Source organism: Capricornis sumatraensis, chromosome 2, assembly GCF_032405125.1.
Source record: "Capricornis sumatraensis isolate serow.1 chromosome 2, serow.2, whole genome shotgun sequence".
In the NCBI taxonomy this organism is placed as follows: domain Eukaryota; kingdom Metazoa; phylum Chordata; class Mammalia; order Artiodactyla; family Bovidae; genus Capricornis; species Capricornis sumatraensis.
Window position 1 is genome coordinate 179,217,479 of NC_091070.1, and position 22,954 is coordinate 179,240,432.

At 38.8% G+C, this 22,954-nt stretch overlaps 1 protein-coding gene across 1 annotated transcript in view; it reads right to left on the minus strand.

Annotated features, from left to right (window-relative positions):
- SGIP1 (SH3GL interacting endocytic adaptor 1) overlaps positions 1 to 22,954 on the minus strand; it is a 156,065-nt gene that overhangs the window by 104,819 nt on the left and 28,292 nt on the right. The window contains exons 3-6 of the mRNA XM_068961192.1: positions 22,886 to 22,910; positions 15,341 to 15,397; positions 9,967 to 10,021; positions 9,090 to 9,265 (exon numbers count right to left, since the gene is read on the minus strand). Of these exons, the coding sequence (XP_068817293.1) occupies positions 9,090 to 9,265; positions 9,967 to 10,021; positions 15,341 to 15,397; positions 22,886 to 22,910 (313 nt within the window). The remainder of the gene's footprint in view (positions 1 to 9,089; positions 9,266 to 9,966; positions 10,022 to 15,340; positions 15,398 to 22,885; positions 22,911 to 22,954) is intronic.

A 22,954-nucleotide genomic window follows, 5' to 3' on the forward strand; every position in this document is an offset into this window, starting at 1 on the left:
TCACACCTCAGGATTTCTGGCTCTCTGTGAGTGACCACACTGTTGTGGATGTCTGTGGCATTAGGATCTTTCCTGTATAGTTCTCCTGTGTATTCTTGCCACCTCGTCTTAATCTCTTCTGCTTCTGTTAGATCCTTGCTGTTTCTGTCTTTAATTGTACCCATCTTTGCATGAAATGTTCCCTTGTTATCTCCAATTTTCTTGAAGAGATCTCTAGTCTCTTCTGTTCTATTGCTTTCCTCTATTTCTTTGCGTTGATCACTGAAGAAGGCTTTCTTATCTCTCCTTGCTGTCCTTTGGAACTCTACATTCAGTTGGGTATATCTTTCCCTTTTTCCTTTGGCTTTTGCTTCTCTTCTTTTCTCAGCCATTTATAAGGGCTCCTCAAACAATCACTTTGCCTTCTTGCATTTCTTTTTCTGGGGGATGGTTCTGGCTACCATGTCCTGTACAATGTTATAAACCTCCATCCATAGTTCCTCAGGCACTCTGTCTTTCAGATAATCCCTTGAATCTGTTTGTCACTTTCACTGTATAATTGTAAGGGATTTGATGTAGGTCATACCTTACTAGCCTAGTGGTTTTCCCTATTCTATTCATTTTAAGTCTGAATTTTGCAATAAAGAGTTCATGATCTGAGCCACAGTCAGCTCCCAGTCTTGTTTTTGCTGACTGTATGGAGCTTCTCCATCTTTGGCTGCAAAGAATATAATCAGTCTGATTTTGGTATTGACCATCTGGAGATGCCCACGTTTAGAATCAACTCTTGTGTTGCTGGAAGAGGATGTTTGTCATGACCCATGTGTTCTCTTGGCAAAACTGTTAGCCCTTGCTTTGATTCATTTTGTATTCCAAGGCCAAACTTGCCTGTTTCTTCAGATATGTTTTAACTTTCTACTTTTGCATTCCAATCCCTTATGATGAAAAGGGCATCTTTATTTGGTGTTAGTCTAGAAGGTCTTAAAGGTCTTCATAGAACCATGCAATTTCAGCTTCTTGGGCATTAGTGGTCGGGGTATCGACTTTGAATCATTGTGAGACTGAATGGCTTGCCTTGGAAACAAGCCAAGATCATTCTGCTATTTTTGAGACTGCACCCAAGTACTGCATTTTGGACTCTTTTGTTGACTATGAGGTCTACTCCATTTCATCTTAGGCCCTCTTACCCACAGTAGTAGATATAATGGTCATCTGAATTAAATTGAATGCAAACTTAGTTCTGACTTATTTTGGAGAAAAAAATTGTATTCAGTACAGAACTGAGAGTTTGTAGAGAACAACTCTCAAGGTAAGTCAGCTGTGATCCTTGACTCACCAAAGAACAAAAATAATGGAATTAACAGCAGCTCATAACAAAAGGAAAAGATATTTTCCCAACAATTAAAATGTAGTGTTTGTTTTCTCAATTCCATGAATGCTATAGGAGCTTCAGGATCAAGGTACTTCGTGAGCAGAACACATCACTGAAGCATGTGATGAAAATTCTATGGGTTTTGGAAGAAATTGATATGTCTACCTCTGAGATCCTGTGAGGGGTAAGGAAGCCAAAAGACTGTGAAACGGAGGCCAGAGGAGAAGTTGGCTACGTAAGACCATATATTTAATCAGGACTGAGTGAAGAGAGGCAGGCGTTTGGATCACAAGGGAAAGTTCAGCCTCTGTGGGCCACCTCCCATATCAACTATACATTATATAAAATTTTATTATTGGAGTATAATTGCTTCACAACGTTGTGTTAGTTTCTGCTGTGCAACAAAGTGAATCAGCAAATGTGTATACATATATTCGCTCTCTTTTAAGATAAGCTTGTGGTTAACATGAATGTTGAACAAAAATCTGTCCAATATTTCTGATGTTAGCTCGCAGTGCTGGCTTCAAATATTTAGCGAACTGATTTGAAGAGGGATGGAAAATGATGTCATTTCTCCATGAAATGAATTTGGTGGGGGTGTACAGTATAGAATCCCATTGGGAATGCTAGCTTTCAACAGGGTTTGCTGAAGAAGCACCGTACTTACTCAAGGGATTTTGTTAGAACAAAATTAGGAATGCTAAAACAATTTAGGAATGCTTCTGGAATGGCTTCAAAATCAATCTACGGGCAGCACAAAAGTTATTTTATTAACGTATTTTCCTAGTTTAATACTCAGAGTAATTACTGATCTTGGCTTTACATGACTTTTGGCTATTTGGGTTTCCTGATTTATCACCATTTAATGATATTCTTAAAAATGTGCCCCAGACTCTGCAAACAATTCTAACAACAATAGAATGATCCCTCAGCGTAGTGTCTGATCCTACAATATGGTGTTTACTATATTAACTCATTCCACCCTTACAACAGCCCTGTGAAGTTGGTACAGGAGTTATCTTCACTCACTAGTAAAGAAACCATGGCTCAGGTTTTGTAACTTGTGCAAAGCAACCCCAGCGAAGAGGTAGAGCCCAGTTGTCTGAGTAATTGTGATGTCATTGAATTAACTATTTGCATTTCCCTCAAATTATCTTAAAGGGAATTAATGGTATTCCATTGCATGTTAAGATTTCTTTTTGTTGTTCTTGTTTTCCCCTCTGAGAAATCTTTTCCTTTCAAGAACAAAACCATTTGTGAAAGCTGTAATAGAGGTCGGTTTCTATCCTGAATGTAAAGAGTGTGGTACCAAGGGAAGCAGAGAGCAGAGTGATTTGTCCTACACCTCTGTTTCCATATTCTCCTTTAAAAGAAAAATCTTTACATTTTATTAACAGAAAGAGGGGGACATCCCAACAACCACTGTGTGAGGTAGGTGTTCATTATTCCCATTTTAGTTATGAGGAAAGTGATACTCAAATAGGTTTAAGAGACTTGCTTAAGTTTGCAAGAGGTTGAGTTCAGTCTATCAGATCCCAGTATCTTTTCTGCAAGACAATCTAGCACTGTATGCTAGGTCCTTCAGGGGTAAGTACAAAGTCTCTGTTTGTGCTTAAAGAAATATCAATCACAAATGTCCAGTATGGAAAAAATGGATTTAAAATTCCTCTTAAAGGTTAATCAGATTTGTTTCAAAATTAAAGTTTAAGACAGGCAAGAGATTGTCCAAACCTCTTCAAATGAATTCAAGACTTGAGATACACATACATTATAATCCCATGACTCTCAATAAAGGAGCAAAAGTTATCTTAAAATATGTATATACAAGTATATATAAATAAATGCATACATACATATATACATAATAGTGTTATGGTTAATATTATGTCAACTTGGCTAGCTATCAGGTATCCAGGTTAGACATTATTTCTGGGTGTGCTATGAGGGTGTTTCCAGATAAGATTAGCATTTGGGTAGCATTTGAACTGGTGGACTCAGAAAAGTGCATAACCCTCCTTTATGTGGGTCAGCATCATCTAATCTATTGAGGGTCTAAAGAGAAAAAAAAGGGAAAGGAAGGAGGAATTCACCCTGTTTTCTGCCTCACCATTTGTGCTGGGACATCTCTTCTCATCTTGCACCCTCAGACTGGAATTTACACTGTTAGCTCTTCTGGTTCTCAGGCCTTAGACTGAAATGAATTATACCACCAGCTTTCCTGGGCCTCCAGCTTGTGGACAGCATATTGTGGGACTTAGCCTCCATAATCATGAGAAGCCAATTTGTTACAACAGGTCTACCATCTATTATCTCTCTATCACATATATACATCTATCTATCACATATACTGGAGAAGGAAATGGCAACTCATTCCAGTCTTCTTGCCTAGAGAATCCCATGGATGGAGGAGCCTGGCAGGATACAGTCCATGGGTCACAAGAGCCAGACATGACTTAGCAACTAAGCCACCATCACATATACACATATATGCTGTTAGTTCTGTTTCTCTGGAGAACCCTGAATAAAACCCTAGTAATAAAGAAACAAACAATTGCAGAGTACTACTTTTGCATCAGGAACTGTTACTAGGATATTCTGTGTGCTTTCTCCATTCACTCAATTATCAAATCTGCATGCCCAATATGTGCCATGTACTGTGCTAAGCACAGGGGACAAAAAATCAAAGAAGATTTGATCCTGCCAGAGACCAACAATAATCTGCAGAAAAACTTCATAAAGACTATTATTATCCTTCAGTTCAGTTCAGTTGTCAGTGGTGTCTGAATCTTTATGATCCCATGGACTGCAGTGCGCCAGGCTTCCCTGTCCATCACCAACCCCTGGAGCTTGCTCAAACTCATGTCCATCCAATTGGTGATGCCATCCAACCATCTCATCCTCTGTTGTCCCCTTCTTCTCCTGCCTTCAGTGAGTCAGGATGGACTGGTTTGATCTCCTTGCAGTCCAAGGGGCTCTTGAGTCTTTTCGAACACCACAGTTCAAAAGAATCAATTCTTTGGCGCTCAGTTTTCTTTATAGTTTAACTGTCACATCCATACATGACCACTGGAAAATCCATAGCTTTGACTAGATGGACCTTTTCGGCAAAGTAGTGTCTCTGCTTTTTTTTATTATCCTTTCTTTACAGAAAAGGAAATATAATCTCAGAACAATTATGGGGCTCATCTAAGTTTACACAGGTAGAACATGGCAGACCTAGGCCTGCTGTCTGGACACCTGCTTTTTCAATTATTATATGCCTACCTCCTAAAATTCTATAAGAAATTATTTAAACAAATGGCCACAAAACACATGGAAGAGAAGGTGGTAACCCTAGATGCCAAAATGTGCTGTGCAGACTTGTCTTCAGAAGGGTGTTTTACACAGCTGTTAAGAGTGCCATTGGCAGACAGCCTTCATCTGTTAACAATTGAGGGTCTGACACAGCTGCAGAGAGCCACCTCGGCCAAGGTCATGCCCCTTCTTAGCCAGCCCATATTGGAGCACTGATTGATGTAGCAGTATAATGATTATTCATCTCAGCCCAATTTAGAACAACTGTGAAGGGTCATTCTAGCTCAAGAGTTCCGCAGATGATTAGCTGAGGCTGTTGTTGGACATGCAAAACAGCTTACCTCCGCCCTCTGCCCACCCTACCCCTGAATACTGAGCCCAGTATCTTGCACATTAACCTTGGAATGAGAGATAATATGCTTCATGCAAAACCTGTTGAGAAAAGGGGGAACTCTGTCCTTTTGGACAGTCCACTTCCTTTGGATTGAACTCTGTCCCGTCCTCCAAAGAGCACAACTATAACATGAACCAAAGTTTTACAGAGACAGCATTTGGGTTTAATTTGGGTTTAGCACATTCCTTTCAATGATGAGGCAGTCTTTCCCCAAAAGAAATGAACTCTGTAAGACAGAGGGAGCACTATTACTGTTGGAGGAACCTGTATCAATCACATAAACTGATATTTAACTGAAATTGGTATTTTTAGTCCTGCTGCTGGCTACTATGTAGCATAACATCACTGGTATTTAGAAATCAGTGATTAGAAATCTTTAAAAGGGAATTTCCTCATTTCAATAAGTTTGTGGAATAACTTAAGATAGATGGAAAAGTCCCATTTCCCATTACTCTGAGATTATTTAAGATATAGCAACACAGAAACTGTGTCCGTGTCTGCCAGTATTCATTCACTCCTTTGTCTTTTAATAACAGAGTCTGGGATTTTAGCTGGATATATGTGTATCTGGGCTTCCCAGGTGTCAGTGGTAAAGAATTCATCTGCCAGTGCAGGACACAGCAAGAGATATGGATTCAATCCTTGGGTTGGGAAGATTCCCTGGAGGAGCAAATGGCAACCCACTCCAGTATTCTTGCCTGGAGAATTCCATGGTCAAAGGAGCCTGGTGGGCTACAATCCATCCTGCTTTGACTTTAATGTGGAATAAAAATAAAAGCATCTATTCTGTTTAAGCCATGACTATTAATATTTTGATTTCTGGTGAAGCAGATCTACTAATATCCTAACTCATACATATCCCTAATTCAACAACTAATTCAAAACTAATAGAATCCCTAATTCAAACCTGGGTGATTTTCCTTCTTTACCCTATTACTATAATATCTTAGGACTTCTCTGGTAGCTCAGATGGCAAAGAATCTGCTGCAAGGCAGGAGGTCTGGGTTTGATCTCTTGAGAAGGGAATGGCAACCTACTCCAGTATTCTTGTCCGGAGAATTCCATGGACAGAGGAGCCTGGTGGGCTACAGTCCATGAGGTTGGACACGACTGAGTGATTAACATTTTCATGATATCTTATTAGGAGATCACAACATGAGAAGAATAGAAATTAGCATCTTTTGATTGTGGGTTGCATCCTCCTCTCTCTCTCTCTGTCTTTTTTTTGGTGCTCTGCCTTGTCCTGGTCCATATTAAAACTTGATTTCTATATAAAAATCAAGGGCCAAGGTAAGATCTGGACTGGAACTATGTTTATTTGTCAATATAGTAGGATTTTTGCTAGCAAGTAAAACCCTGATTTTTTATGATTTTTATGTTGCTGAAGCTTTCTTTTTTAGGGAGGAGTAATTTTCATATAGGTTTGTTTATATTGTATATACAAATAGGTATATATGATTCATTCATACATCCATTCATTCATTTATCAAGTAATTTGACAATGAAGTATATATAGTAAACCTATCCAAATAAAGTGAAAATAAATTCATGATTATCAAATGGGTTACAATTCATTGCTACATATTTACAGGTAGATGAAAAGAGGAAGTGAAACACAACCTTGTCTTAAAATTCTTCAGAAGAAATAGAAATCAGAAATTCAACATCAGCCATTGTTGTGAATCCTACCATTTTCTTTAACTCTATTAGTGTAACAATTGATGCTTTTGTGGCATTAGAACCAACACCTAAAAGAAATATTCTGATATATCATTAATTGGTATAGGTCCTATTTCTCTTTTTGTACCTGAATTAAGTGCAGATGTATGAACATTTGATTGCATGGCTAGAAACATCTAAAGTTGTACAAAATATTGCTCATTTTTATCCTGGCACTAACTGGTTTTCAGAAGGTTATTTCCATTTATCCAGTTTTATGTCCTTTGTGAAATATCCCTATATTAGGTTTTGGGTTATCTAGACGAGGACAAGGATTCTAAAGGCAAAAATATCTTTTCAGTTCTAATCTCTCTGTATAGTTATGTTTATCTAGAAACATGCAGATCTTTCCCTAAAGCACCAATCACAGCTCATTTTCTTACACTAACTGTCAAAAATCATGGATATTTGGGAATCATAGCAATCACAGAGGTAGGTTCTCATATTAGAGGGAGTTGGCTGGGAATGCCAGGGAAGTAGTGATGGGGGGGGTCCCAGGTTTTCTTGGTTTGTGGGGCTACTGGTCTGCCTAACCCTGGGATTACTTTCTCTGGGTGTCTCAATTTAGTTTTCGCACTGTTTCTCTATTTTTGTCAGCCTTAACCACATCATGTCAATGTCTCACTTTAAAAACAGGTGTTGGGAAGAGCTCAGAGTGACAGCCACTCTCCTTGCTATACCCTTAGGAACATATGCAGTGGGAGGAATAGCTACCAGATAACTTGAGTAGACATATTCTTTTTTTTTTAATTGGAGTATAGTTGCTTTACAATGTTGTGTTAGTTTTGCTGTACAACAAAGTGAATCAGATATATGAAGAGATATTCTTTTTTATGGAAAGGATTTCTTCTAACTAGCTTTCAGAAAATATAAACCACATGCCTGGAATCTTTCTAATAAGTTTTATTTCATGTAAATTTGTTCACTGAATTCCATGAACTTGCCTTCTTATACTTATCCAGGTAGCTCCCCAATGCCCACTGTCTATTACATCCTAAACAGAAGTAAATATAAATTGGTTTCAATCATTTAAATAAAATTTTACAATTAATAAAAATATTTTAGTAAAAAAAAATGATTTGAAAGATGTCAACGGAAAAGTGAAAGTGTGCACATTTAAAATGTCTTTGTTACTACAAATTGCTTATATTACAGAACAATATGTGAGTTTAAAATTTGTACCTTCCATTACAGAAGGGAAAGGAAACTAATATATGTCATGACTCCCTTTTCAAGAAGACATCTTAAGATGGCAAGTGAGTATATGATTAAAAATTATCTGAAATATTATTTCCTGTGGTTGATTACTATGAGCAATCATGTTAGTTGACTCTAACAGCAGTGGTAAAGACCATTATAAGCACTAAAGAAAGCATCATTAGAGATTTTATCCATCCCAGGCAGGCACCCAAAGGATGAGTGATTACAACTACTATAGAAATGTTAGTTGATATATTCCAGAAGCAGAGAAAAAATGGTCCAGGATTTATTAACTATCTCATGCATGGGAAACGCTGCTGGGAGATGACATCTCTCTAAAGAAGATGCCAAGAAGCTACGAATATATTAGCTCCTAATACAAGAGCCTTCGTCTGCTCTTCACAGTTATTTTTAGAAAACAATTGCAGCATTTATCAAGCACTATAGAGAAAACACTGTAAATGTTGGAACTCAGAATGCAGCTAGAGAAATTTAATAGACAAGAATTGGAAAAGAAGTAAACTGCAGAAAAATACCAATTTGTTCAATATAAATAAGGCATATCTGTATTTGGGGTACCTAAATAGAGTCTTTAAGACAATTTGATAATAAATATAATGAAGCTTGTGAGTTTTAACATCTTTTTAGAATATGGTTTATTATATTAGATTAATATTTCTTTTTGAAGCATTGGCAATGAAAAGGATTTTTCCTTAAAGAAAGCAATCCCCTTGGTTTTCTTTCCATGAGTTTTTATGTGTTGCATCATAAAATAAGACATTAAAATGTGTTTTTAAAAATTGTTGTTAGTAAATATGTAAATTTCATATTGTTTTTAATTGTTTCAGAAGTAAGTCTGGATAATGTTTGTTATTTTTTCCTCCTTTGAAAAATGCTTGCAAGAAAATGTCAAAAACAAATGTGATCCCACTTTGAAAAGCACAAAAACTGCAATATAAAATTAGTATAATTTTCCATAGCTAGAATGAACTGTTTCAGGTTTACAGAGTTCATAAAATCATGACCATATGCAGTTATCAGCTTAAAGAGTTTCTGATCTACTTAACATGTACAGGCAGAGCACAGCTGTCAGTCCAACCTCACCAAAGCTTGAAATAAAAAGCCACTCACCACTGGTGATGGGGAAAGTGCAATGTTGCCTATTGATGCCTTCAGTTCATCTACAGTTGCAGCGTTCTTAAGAATGTCTTTAGCTTGCAATGGCTTAATCTTGATATTAAACTTCTTGTGTGATTCTTCTTCCTCTTCTGATTCGCTCGAAGAATAAAAGTGCTTTCCTTTGGTAGGTAGAACACAGTTAAAGATGCATAACTGCCTTTTCTACTCAGAGGCAATGATGAGTATAAGACAAGAACGACTGCACAAAGAGAAGCAGAAGCACACTTGGGTGGCAGAAAATCAAAGCAAAGCAAAAATCAAAGTGTAAAGCAGGAAAGAGTCAGAATTTATCCACCTTTCCTTGGAACATGGTTAAGGATGGCAAATTTCAAGGAGCAATGGTTACAAAGTCCATTATGTGTGTCACACTCAGCACTCACAGTTCTAGGCCCAAGGGAACGTCCTCTTACCACAGGAGACAGGAAGGCTGCTCAGCGAAGGATTTGTGATGACTTTTTGTGCTTCAGAGTGTGACCTGCTCTGACCAGAGATGGTTTGTGGGGAAGGCACAAGTCAGAGCTATCTCCCAGGCACCATAAGTAGTGTTATCATATCAGATTTTAGAAGACAACCCAGCACCCATAATTTGCACAATTGTTTTTCAGCGCAATTTTTCTCTTTTTCCTCTCTCTCTTTTCTATGAATAGATTAAGGCAAAGTGCCTGCTTGTTAGTGATCAGGCTGTTCTCTGTGCTGTTTATTCATCTCTAATACTAGTGACAACAGGACTTGAGAAGCTTGGGTTTCGGCACTTCTGCAAATCCTAAATTTATCATCCTGCTTTCTGAAAGCAAATGGAAATTAAGATTAAAATATAAAGAAAGGATATAGCCGGGTTCCTCAGGTCTGATGCTGTAGCCTTCTTCATCCAGCTCAGGGGAATTCTATAAAACACAAGTGCACATTAAACAATCATTGTCCTGACAATGGTAAAGAAATTACTCACATTCCTTCAAGAGTCATCTAGTTAAGGATATAGACGTCCCTCTTGTTTTGAATGCTGCTGCTGCTGCTGCTAAGTCGCTTCAGCCGTGTCCGACTCTGTGCGACCCCATAGACGGCAGCCCACCAGGCTCCACCGTCCCTGGGATTCTCCAGGCAAGAACACTGGAGTGGGTTGCCATTTCCTTCTCCAATGCATGAAAGTAAAAAGTGAAAGTGAAGTTGCTCAGTCGTGTGTGACTCTTAGCGACCCCATGGACTGTAGCCCACCAGGCTCCTCCATGTTTATCAAATTACTCAAGGATATTTGGAGAGTCTTCCTATTGGGAAAATAAACTAGAAGTCAATGAAAGAAAATGCTCATAGAGAATGTATCATGCATTTCCTATAAGCCAAAGATCATGCTAAGCAACGTGACGGGGATACAACATTCAAATTATCTTTGTCTGTATTCTGGTAGTCAAAGTTCAAAAAAAAAAAAAAAAGGGCAAAACACAGAATATTACTGATAGGGGTCTGAAAGGAAAGGAAATTTATGAGATCTGGAAGAATCAAGGAGTCTTTGTGTGCCTTTTGGGTCAGATGGAGAGGAGAGGGGAGTCCGTGGTGAGGAAGAGATTGTACCGAGACACCAAGCAGGATTGGACAGCATGATTCTCACGGTGAAAGGGAGAGGGAGATGAAGATGACAGGACTGGAGAGGAAGCTGTATGGGCGGGGGCAAGACCATGGAAAAGAAGACTGGGGTGGGGCCAGGCAACATTATAGGGGAAAAGTCTGGACTTGACATGGCTACTGCAGCTTCTCAACTAGCGTGAGACATGCTGAAAGCTTCCCTGGTGGCTCAGATGGTAAAGAATCTGTTGGCAATGTGGGAGACTTGGCTTCGATTCCTGGCATTAGAAGATCCCCTGGAGGGCATGATAACCCATTCCAGTATTCTTGCCCGGAGAATCCCCATGGACAAGCAGTCTGGCAGGCTACAGTCCATGGGGTCGCAAAGAGTTGGACACGACTGAGTGAGTGAGCACAACACTTGCTGAAAGCAGAATCATGAGGTGTTGAAAATAAGCTAAGGATTGACTGAGGGCAGAAGAAACTGGAGAAAGGAAAACTAACTCATGATACTTGCAACAATTCAGGTGAGATATGCTAAGAAGGACCAAGTTGTTAGTTTTGGGAAGGGATGAATCGAGGACATTTGGAAGGACAGATTGTGAGTTCTCAGTCACAGATTGGTCATGGGAGAAAAAGGAGAGGAAATGTTCAAGAAGATTCCAAGATTTCTTCCATCAAATCCTGGGAGTACTCCTGGCTGAACTCATTCTAACAAGAGGCAACTAACATTTTTAGGAAAAAGATAAGAAAGATAAAAGTCTGCCTGGTTGGGATTAGTGTTGCCATATTTTAGTTCCTATTATATGGTAAGTACCGTGGCCTACTTTTTATTTCACTGACTCTTCATAGCAATCGTGTGTGTGTGTGTGTGTGTGTGTGTGTGTTAGTTGCTCCGTTGTGTCCGACCCTGTGACTCCATGGGCTCTAGCCCACCAGGCTCCTCTGGCTATGGAATTCTCCAGGCAAGAATAGTGGAGTGAGTAGCCATTTCCTCCTCCAGGAGATCTTCCCTGCCCAGAGACTGAACCTGGGTCTCCTGCACTGCAGGCGGATTCTTTACCGTCTGAGCCACCGGGGAAGCCTCACAGCAATCATTCATGGAAAGAATCACCCCGTCCACCAGGGAGGAAACTAAGAGAAATCAGATGTCAGTTCTCTAGGAAATACATCTAGCAAATGACAGACCTGGGTCTTGACCCACCAGGTGTTTTGAGACTAAACTCTGTGCTTGAGAGGGGAAGAGGGGGCAGAGTTCAAAGGTGGCCTCCGAGGTTATAGGACTGGAAGAAAGAGGACAGAGCTGGAGAGAGAGATCTTGGAGTCACTAAAGCAACATATATGTGATGACCACAGAGAGAAAAGGGGCTGAGTGCCATGGAAAAGTGGCCATTTATTGAGCATTTATTATCTCCCTTTTGTCCTTTCCATACTAAAAGTTAGTTTTTTGTTTTTTTTTAAGTGCAAGAGTATTAAGTTTACTTTCCTGCTAAAAACCTGTCCCTGCCTTTTTACTGCACTTAGAATAATAACCTAGCACCATTATATAGCCCAGAAGGCCCTGCCTGATTTTCACAGGGCCTTCTTCCCATTGTTGACATATGAGATTTGATCACTACAAGCTTCTTCCCACTTCTGGGTCCTCATAAAAGTCCTCCCTTTTGCCTGAAAGTCTCTTCCCTCAAATATGAAGTCAGTTAAACCTTACTTAAACTTTAGAGTTTTGCTTTAAGACCACATCCATCCCTGCCAAAAACACAGTGACATAGTCTATTAAGAATAAACCCTTTCTTATTACTTAAAGAAAGTGGAGTCTAGTGTATTAATATAATTATAGCCACAATTCCTATGACCTGAATAATTTTTAGGACTAAGCAAATTAGAGAGAAATTCTGCTTCCTTTAAACACTCACAAGTTGTTAAGGATAGCACTAAGTTTTAGGGTTGGATGGAGTATCAGAAATACTTGATGAATAATCAAGTATCTCTTGATTATTCATCAATAATCAAATATTGATGAATAATCAATAATAATTTTGTATTTTAATTATCATGCTTCTTGTTTGCTTAGAGTATCCCATTCCTGTGCATTAAAGATGTCTATAAAGTATAACAAAATTTTTGTTATAATAAAAATTCTACAAAATCCTACAAAACACAAAAAAATTCTTTTTAGGTGTAAAAGTGCTAATTTTGAGAAAAAAATTACCTTGCTTAATATATTTAGTAACTTCCCTTATAATATTGTTTATGAACAATTTAGATGTGGGGTAAAATGCTGTGCTGTGCTTATGGCTCAGTCATGTTCAACTCTTTGCAACTCCATGGACTGGAGCCTACCAGGCTTCTCTGTCCATGTGGATTCTCCAGGCAAGAATACTGGAGTGGGTTGCCATGCCCCCCTCCAGGGATCTTCCTGACCCAGGGATCAAACTCAAGTTTCCCACACTGTAGATGGATTCTTTACCATCTGAGCCAACAGGGAAACCCAAGAGTACTGGAGTGTGTAGCCTATACCTTTTCCAGGGGTCCTTCTCAATCTAGGAATTGAACTGGGGTGTCCTGCATTGCAGGTGGATTCTTTACCAGCTGAGCTACCAGGAAAGTCCATGGGGTAACAAAGGGGCTATCATAGATCTACGGAATTGAACTGTGGAAAATATAAAAAAGATCTCAACACTGGGAAACAGGTATAAGGGAAGACTAGGTAATGAGGTTGACAGAATGACATGTTCTGGAGTGTACGGGTGGCATGAATAATTGAATTTTCTTGAGATTCATTTTTCCTTTCTATAAATGCAGGTAATGTAGTATTCACCTTCTAAGGTGGTAAAAAACAGTGGCAGATTTTATTTTCTTGGGCTCCAAAATCACTGCAGATCGTTACTGCAGCTATGAAATTAAAAGATGTTTGCTCTTTGGAAGAAAAGCTATGAGAAACCTAGACAGTGTATTAAAAAGCAGAGATATCACTTTGCAGGCAAAGGTCTGTATAGTCAAACCTATGTTTTTTCCAGTAGTCATATGTGGAAGGGAGAGCTAGACCATAAAGAAAACTGAACACCGAAGAAATGATTCTTGCAAACTGTGGTGCTGGAGAACACTCTTGAAAGTCCCTTGGACAGCAAGAACAAACCAGTCAATACTAAAGGAAATCAACCCTGAATTGGAAGGACTGATGTTGAAGCTTCTGATACTTTGACCACCTGATTTGAAGAGCTGACTCATTGGAAAAGACCCTGATGCTGGGAAAGACTGAGGCAGGAGGAGAAGGGGTCAACAGAGGATGAGATGGTTGGATGGTATCACTGACTCAATGGACATGCGTTTGAGCAAACTCCGGGAGATAGTGAAGCAAAGGGAAGCCTGGCATGCTGCAGTCCACGGGGTCACAAAAAGTTGGACATGACTTAGCAACTGAACAACAAAAAGGTGGTAAGAATTTAGTAGCATGTCATAATATGAATGGTAGTATTTAAAAAAATGAAATTATTATTAACAAATGTGCAAACGCATTAACATCAAATTTAATTTTTATGAAAGAGGAGGTTGGGTCATACAGTCACCTAAGTTGTAAGTACAAAGGCATTTTGTAAGAATTATGAATTTAGGGACTTGCAATAAAAGTGATTTTTGATGTGAATATGGCCTATATGTTTTCTATGATTAGAAATATAAGAGCCATTTTGTCCATCCTATTGTGGCTGGTGAAGTGTGTGGTGATGAGGTTAACTGGCTACTGGGGGAATCACAAGGAGAGTTTAGGTCTCCACTGGGAGACCACTGGGATTTAGGTCTCCCCTGGGATTCACCCTCACTCCTTGGGGAAAAACAACTGATTGTCATTTGACTTGGGAAAAATCTGTACTATGAGGCTAGAATAATTATCATATGCTATGGTAGGAATATTTGTATTGCTCCCAAATTTTTATGTTGAAATCCAAACCCCAAGGTAATGGTATTAGGAAGTGAGGCCTTTGGGGGTGATTAGGTTACAAGGGAGGAGACTGCGTGATTGGCATTAGTGCCCTTATAAAAGAGATTGCAGTGAGGTTACAGTTAGAAGGTGCCTTCCATGAATCAGCAAGTGGGCACTCAACCAGCAAGTGGGACTTCCCATGCTCCTAAACTGTTAGATATGAATGTTTGTGCTTATAAGCCATTCAGTTTTGGGGCATATTTGTTATAGCCACCTGAACAGACTAGGACATTGCAAAATCAAGGCCTAGACATGAACGGACTTGACTCAATACTCAGAGCTGCTTATCAATATAATTAGGATTGAATATCTAGAGTTAATATTTTTAAAAGTGTTTTTTGAACATGTATGCCAGGCCAGGCAGACTACTGAAATATTCTGCAAATAGTTAGCTCATTGAATCCTCTCAATAATGCTATAAAGTAACTACTGACTTCATTTATGGTGGCCAGCAAATAACCAAAGCCACACATAGCTGTTCCATGGAGGGGCCAGATCTCAAACTCAGGTCTAACAGACTCTAGTGCTCTTAGCCTCTATACCAGGCTACCTGGGCCAGCACTTCCTAATGAGATGTTTCACTTATTTCTATGCTCTATTTTAAATATAAGCATGCCTTGACTTTTTTTCACACTGAAATATTTATAAAAAACAACCTGATACTCACATATCTTTCCCAATCAATTTCTGCATAAAATCCATTTGGTGCTCCATTGCTTTTCTTCTGTAATAAATTTGAAAATACATTTAGAAAAGAAACATTTGAATTAATAACAAAGAAAACTTGTCTTATCTGCATTTAGCAAGAGCTATCAAAATCCAGCATTGGAAAGACACATTACAGCAGCCTATTAAGCAACCACGTTGGTGTAACTGAATGGTAAATTGAGTTGGCATGACACTGCATAAAAGAACTCACACACTTACTTCACAAAAGACTGTAGTATACGCATAGGGATATTAACAACTAGCTACTCAAATGTTATATAATTACTAAAGAATCAGCAGCCCCTATGTATTATTTAATCCTCTATACCTCAGGGGATATAACTAGATGTATTCAATATGTACATATTTAAATGGAAATATTTTGACCCACGTTATTCTCATATACAGTTATTTCCAACATATCCAGAGAATATTCATCCAAGTCATTAATTCATCTTCTTCCAGCTTTTCTAACACTGACTCAAGTTTTCCTAAACACCTTTGATAAAATATAAAGGGAATCAGATTCCAATTAGTTAACTCAGCCTCTAAGTATTAAAAAATAGTGTTGATGTTCTTTTCAAGTGACTTTTCTTATGAAATTACTAAAAGACAATTTGAGGATTAATTGTAGATTTCTGTCATCCAGGCATCCTAGGCCTCCATGAGCACAGATCATTATGAGAGGACTGGGCATCAGCATTATTCTCTCAGAATTATCTTAAAAGTTCTATTTTCGGCCCTGGTACTGCCATGACATGTATGGCCATGAGAACTTGAGCAAGGATGTGGTATCATTCAAAATGAAATTTCTAGGATTCTCTATTTCTCATGAGCAAAGGATAAAAACACAGATGAGGTTGATAATGGAGAGTCCATTCAACAACATTCCTGTTGTTAGCACATAGAGCAACGATATGTCACTGAGCAATCATGGGTCTCACAACAACACACATCAGATGCTGATGAATGAGGCTTGAGGACAGGACACCTAATTTTGCAATCACAAATGAAGGCTGGTTGAGCTACAATGTTAACAGCTGACACCATCTGACAAGGAGGTAGGAGAAGATACCTTTTCATCCATGCATGCAGGATCATTAAAAAACCAAATCAGAAGTAACCTAGTAACATTAATTGATACTACATGTTGATTGGGCATTCTAAGAATTAGCAGTGGTTGAGTGAGGAGAAATAGTGTGTGAGAAATAGATAATGTGTCCATTATTTTCCTGTCTCTTCCCATATACCAACACCGCACTACAACTTACAAATGCACAAATTCTGTCCTGCCTCCACCAGCCAGCACACTGGGACCAAGGGCCCGTGCCCCATATCCCTCTTCTTTGTCTTGCTCCTGACAAAGACTATATGCTTAATCAGACAACATCATTTTAAGCCTCTCATAGATTTGCCTTCATTAAATTAGTGCTTCAATGATATTCTTTGCTATTTGAATGAAGGTTGTTTTAAAAACTTGCCACATCAACTTTGCACCTGTATAAGCTATGAAGCTACTTTTGAGAACATGCCATCTCATAATAAAAAATCTCTCTCGTGGTGAATGGCATGGTTCTTACTTCCTTTTTGTCATACTTGTTTTCTTTTAAAATTTCTACTTTAACAATGTTTGCATATGTCTTCCTTGCAAAACTCTCCAAATCCTCCTTATAAAGCTGCTGCTGCTGCTAAGTCGCTTCAGTCGTGTCCAACACAGCGACCCCATGGACTGCAGCCTACCAGGCTCCCCCTGTCCCTGGGATTCCCCAGGCAAGAACACTGGAGTGGGTTACCATTTCCTTTTCCAATGCATGAAAGTGAAGTCTCTCAAGCGTGTCCGACTCTTAGCGACCCCATGGACTGCAGCCTACCAGGCTCCTCCGTCCATGGGATTTTCCAGGCAAGAGTACTGGAGTGGGGTGCCATTACCTTTTCCACCTTATAAAGCATATATAATATATTCAAAATACAAATGTAATTTAGAGTAATGGAAAATCAAATGAAATAAGCTGATCTCAAAAAACTAAACGTATGAATTCAGTGATGAGTATAGTACCATTAATAGATCTTTTAGTCCTCAATTCTTTATTACAAAGAATTGCTATCTAAAAACCAGAGATTAGATAAATTGTTGAGTTCAAAATTTTTGAAGTTCTACAGATGTTTGCTTCCATGATAATCTCATCTCTGTAACCAAAGCCTTTCAAGACCAGGATAGTTGACAGGTTCAGCTAAATAAAGACAAAATGAGTGTGTGTATTTCTTTACTGACAATATTAGAAATACAAAAGTTCCTCAATTTTATGAATTTTCTAGATCTGGGCTGAGGGAAAGTTTCTCAGTTTCCATGGAAACAAATGGAAGATTGTGATAAAGAGAAAGCAAAGCCTATAAAAAGAAATTTCTTTTAAAATAATAACACTTTAAACATAAATACTAAACACAAACAACAAATCATAATAGTACATTCTTTTGGGTTGATATTAAAAACACACACACATATATATACACACACAGTTCCAAGACACATATATACACACATTCTTTTGTGTTGATATTAAAAACACACACACATATATACACACAGTTCTATTAGAGAAATTAACAATTTAGCATCATTCACACTAGTGAATTCTTACAAATATATTTGATTTTGCAAGTGGAAATTATCAAGTTAGAGCTAATGCAGAACCTGGTTGAAATTCTTCTGGTAAAACTCTAAGGAAGAAATTCTCCCAGTTTAACAATTTAAGCAGCTCATAGTGGTGATATGGAGGTAACGGCTCTATTGATCTTCAATTGGAAAACAGTGTAAAACCATGGAAGAATGTAATTTAAGTGGGGAAATATTGTTGGCTATTCACCAACATATTCAATATAAAGAGTGATTTTTCACTTGGAGTAAAAGGTATGTATTTTTAAAATTCTTTTCTATATTTTCTAAAATCCACAATTCACATGAATCACTTCTAAAACTTGAATATATGACTGTTATTTAAAGATAATCAAGGCTGATAGCAATATTGATCATGTTTTAATAGGTATTTTACTTTGGTCAAGCTTATTATCTCCTCTTAGATAATATGATTGGTTAGATCAATAAGTGTAGTAAAATTGCATTCAATTATACATTCACCAAAGTTCTTAATTTTAGCTGTAGATGCTCCTCTTTTCCAAGGTCAGATCACGGCCACATTGTGCTCTTTGGTGAGAAGTATTAAAGACATGTGAAATACTGGCTAAATATTATCTTTTTGCCATTGAGATAGACTTGTCTCACTTTGTAAATAACCCTATAGAATAGCACTATCCAATAGAACTATCTGTGAAGAAGTAAATGTTCTGTATGTGTGTTGTCCGATATGGTGGCAACCAGCCACAAGTAGCTGTGGAGTGCTTAAAATGTGGCAAATGCCACTGAAGAATTGAATTTTGTTTTATTTTTAAAAATTAGAAAAGTAGGTATTTATTTAACTGACTATAGTTGCTTTATAATGTTTCAGATATACAGCAAAGTGGTCAATTATATATACACACACACGTGTATAAATATATATACGCTCACTCTTTCCCATTATAGGTTATTACAAGATATTGAATAGAGTTCCCTGTGCTATAAAGTAGGTCCTTGTTGTTTATCTGTTTTACTTATAGTAGTATATCTGTTAATCTCAAATTCCCAATTTATACCTTCCTCCCTTGGCTTTTTCCTTGATAAACATGCTTGTTTTCTGTCTGTGGGTCTATTTTTGATTTATAAATGGGTTCATTTGTATCTTTTTTTGTTGTTTTAGATTTCACATGTAAATGATGTCATATAATGTGGTGTTCATCTTTGTCTGCCTTACTTCCCTCAGTATGATAATCTCCAGATCTATCCACATTGATGCAAGTGGCACTATTTCATCATTTTTATGATTAATATTCCATTGTATATATGCACTATATATTTATCCATTCATCTGTTGATGGCCATTAAGTGAGGAACTGAATTTTAAATAGCCACATGTGGCCACCATTTTGAACAACACAGCTATCATTGTTGTACAGTCTGGGCCACCAGGATCAGCACCCCAAGTCCACTGTCAAGTACCTGAGGTCCCACAGGCCCTGGTCCTGACAAATTCCTAATGTTACTTAGATAGCACTTACCCTAACAAATGACTATGTTATTTGTCAATATGTATAATGTTGTTTATATTATAGCCAAAGTTTTCTTATAGATAGCAGATTCTTTTAAAAATCTGAATTGCTGTCCTTTGTCTAAGACAGAGGCATGTCTCTTTGCCTGATCACTTTTTAAAAGTATATTCAGACATCAACATATACAATCTATATAGTGGACTTAAAAATTGGCCCCAGTATTGCGGAATACTATCTAAGAAAGAGTCTTCATGCTTTTGTGTTTTCAAATTTCAAACTGGGATTTTACTCACTGTTTCTACAACCCCTTGGAAATTTTAAACTAAAATCTGTTGTCCTTACCGAAACTTTTTTTCCTCCTTCACGCGCGTACTCTGCTTTGTTATTGTAGGGTGGTTCATGTGGGCTGGGCTGCTGGAATTGATTGTTTTCATGTAGAAAAAAGTTGTTAAAGGATCTGTTTGTTCTTCAAGACACATATAAAGAATCACATGGAGTCAGCAAGCATACCATAGAGGAAACAACATCTAGGCCAAATTGGAGGGCCTACCAATCTTGGCAGGGTTCTCGAAGCAAAGAGTGGACTTTGGGGCCCATAATGAGGCTCTATTCAGCAGGCCAGTGTGGCTAGGCCAGGAGAAGAAGGGAGAAGGGGAAAGAGGCATCCCAGGCACCAGGGGTGATGTGAACCCAGTCCTTATTCAGCCAGCACTTAATTTACAGGTAGAGAATAAACACTGGGCCACACCAGACTGAATAAAAATAGTTGTATTTCTAATGGCAGTCTGAAAAGGCTAGCTGCACTGTTTATTTCCCTGGATCATAGCCTTCTGGGGAGACATCAAGACAGAGCACACACAGCTGCCAGCTCCAAATCTGGGCCCTTTCCTGCACACGTGTTCAGGATGAGCTGAGATCTCCTCATAGCAATGACCGTGACATACAGTCCCCCAGTCTAGGTGTGGGTGGAAATCTGAACTGCTTAGGAAAAACTCAGAATGTGTCCTGCACAAGTCAGAGTTTGTCTCTGGGTTAGACTGCATTGCCACACAGATGCCTAAAGCCTCAAACTTCGAGGCAGACAGCTTGGCCAGGAGTGGGCATATTCGACCAGGGGAGAGCAGGGCAAGCCCATCTTGCTACATGCAGCCCAGCCACAGAGCCTCTGTAGTCAAAACCTCAAAAGCCTTGTCACCAAAGATGGGCTTCACTGGATTTGCAGAAACTGAATTTAAACAGTTAAACCTGTTGTGTAACTCCTGTGTTGACAAAGTCATTTATAAGCATGAAGTGCGTACACCACCACCTATAGTTTGTAGAACCACATTAGTGAAACCATAAATTTCAACTTCAGATATTCAAAAGAAATCACTTTAAAGCTTACTCAGTCATGTAAAAGTGGACTGCCTCCACTGACATAAGGTCTTAAAGAAATCAGTCTGAGTTTGAAAGAAAATCAGGTTGAGATTCCCAGGGACTAAATGCAAATAGAAATTTTGGACTTCTGTAGCAACTAGTCTGAGAAGGCGTTCTCAAAATTTGGTGCCCAGAGTACATGGGGAAAACTGGAGGCACATTTCCAAGTGGTAAAATAAGCAGCTGGCTAACAATGTCCAGTTACCTAGGAAGCTGTACACTCTGTTTCTGAGAGCATGAATTTACTTTGAATGCAGCCTATTTTCCAAACAGGTTTGTATTATTTCCTGAGAAATCAAAGTTAAACAACTCCTGTTTTCTAAAATCATGACCAATGATACATTCGTGGCAATTCCAGTTAAGGAACAAAGAGGGCGCGTCTGCTGGTAAATAACTTGATGTGACTGGGCATGGTGGCAATGACGGAGGGCTTGGGGAACTCAGGGATGAAGCCCTGCCTTAGGGTGGGTGAGTCTGCAGAATCACAGCTGGGCTTATGGACACAGCACATACTCAGAGTCACCTGTCGCACACCAGTGCTGTGCCAGGCACCAAGTGCATGTTCCCCTCAAGATGCAAACAGGGGGTCCCTAGAAGAGCAGAGACCTGAGACAGCAGTGGGGCTTCAGAGACGATGACCAGAGGCGTGGGAGGAGCTTTAGAGAAAGAAAAAAAAGGACAAGACTGAGGGTGCCAGAGGGAGAGAAGCAAGAGACAGCAAACCAGCCTGGGAGCAGCAGGGAGGGAAAGCAGAGACTAGCTAACAGAGCCTTGCAAGGGTGAGAATGAAGGGGACAAGAGAACTCAGGGAGGGGACTGAGACAGAAGCGAAGAGAAGACACAGAAGCAGAGTACCTGAGACAGAGTTAACGAGAGGGCTCTGAGCCAGAAGCAAGAGGTGAGGAGAAGCTGAGTCTTCTGGGTCTTTTTTTTCCCCTGCTGAATAGAGCCTTGATTATAGTGTTACCCAATGTCTGATAAATTTCAGTCTACTTCCTTAACATTTCATGGAGAGAACTACATGAATGTAAAAGGCACCCCAAAGCTAAGAACCTTGAGTTAAATGTGGGAGAAAAACTCCTACCATAGCTGCAATTAACACCCCAATTTAGGTCTAATATTATAAAGGGTGATTTTTCAAAAAAAAATTATCTATCAGGTTTATTTTAGTTCCCACTCCAGCCCAATGAGCCTAATGTGAGTCCCTTTTTTTCCCTCCTTCAAGAACAGCTGTTCTTTTGAACCTTCTGAATAGGCATCTGATTCAGCTTTGAAGGAAGTCATTTTAGAAGTTGGTGCAGCCTGTCATCAGGACAACTTGGATAAATCCAAGCTCATGCACCACCGACTCCTCTAAAAAAGCAAGAAATCTGGTGACCAGCGAGGAATCAGAGTTCCTGTTAACTCTTAAACCGGTGGACACATTTTCCTCCTCCAGGCTGTAAATTCAGGCATAAGTGGTTTCGAGACCATTCCCTACTTACGAATTTAATACAGAAAATGTATCTGCAGCTCAACTGCAAAAAGGGAAAGGTTTCTTTCAATTTTATTGGATTTCAGCTCCATTATGACTTAGTGGCCTCTGTTGGAGAAAAGCATTCTCATATAATGAGCTCTTATATCATTAAATTGGAAATGAAATAACAGTTGATGGTAGCAGCCCCTGCAGGAACTGTCTGACTTTTGACCCATCATATTGATAAGTTGCCTTGCCTGCTCTGGGGCAAGGTTTTAGGTGAATGCAATAAGTAAGTTTAACGTGACCAAGACTGTATTTATGTTCCATGCAATTACTACAAAAAATTACAAGAGTGAGTCTGAAAAGTCATTTAAGCTCATTTTTCCCCCCTGCAGGAAAAAGAAAAAATGAAACGGGGCTTTAAGAAATTTAAACTAGCATAGGTTGAAATGCAAACCTACTAAAAATGGTCATTTAAATACTTACAATTCCATCTCTATCTGGTGAACCTCTGTAACAAAAAGAAATTAGTAGCTATTAGGAAAATGAATCATT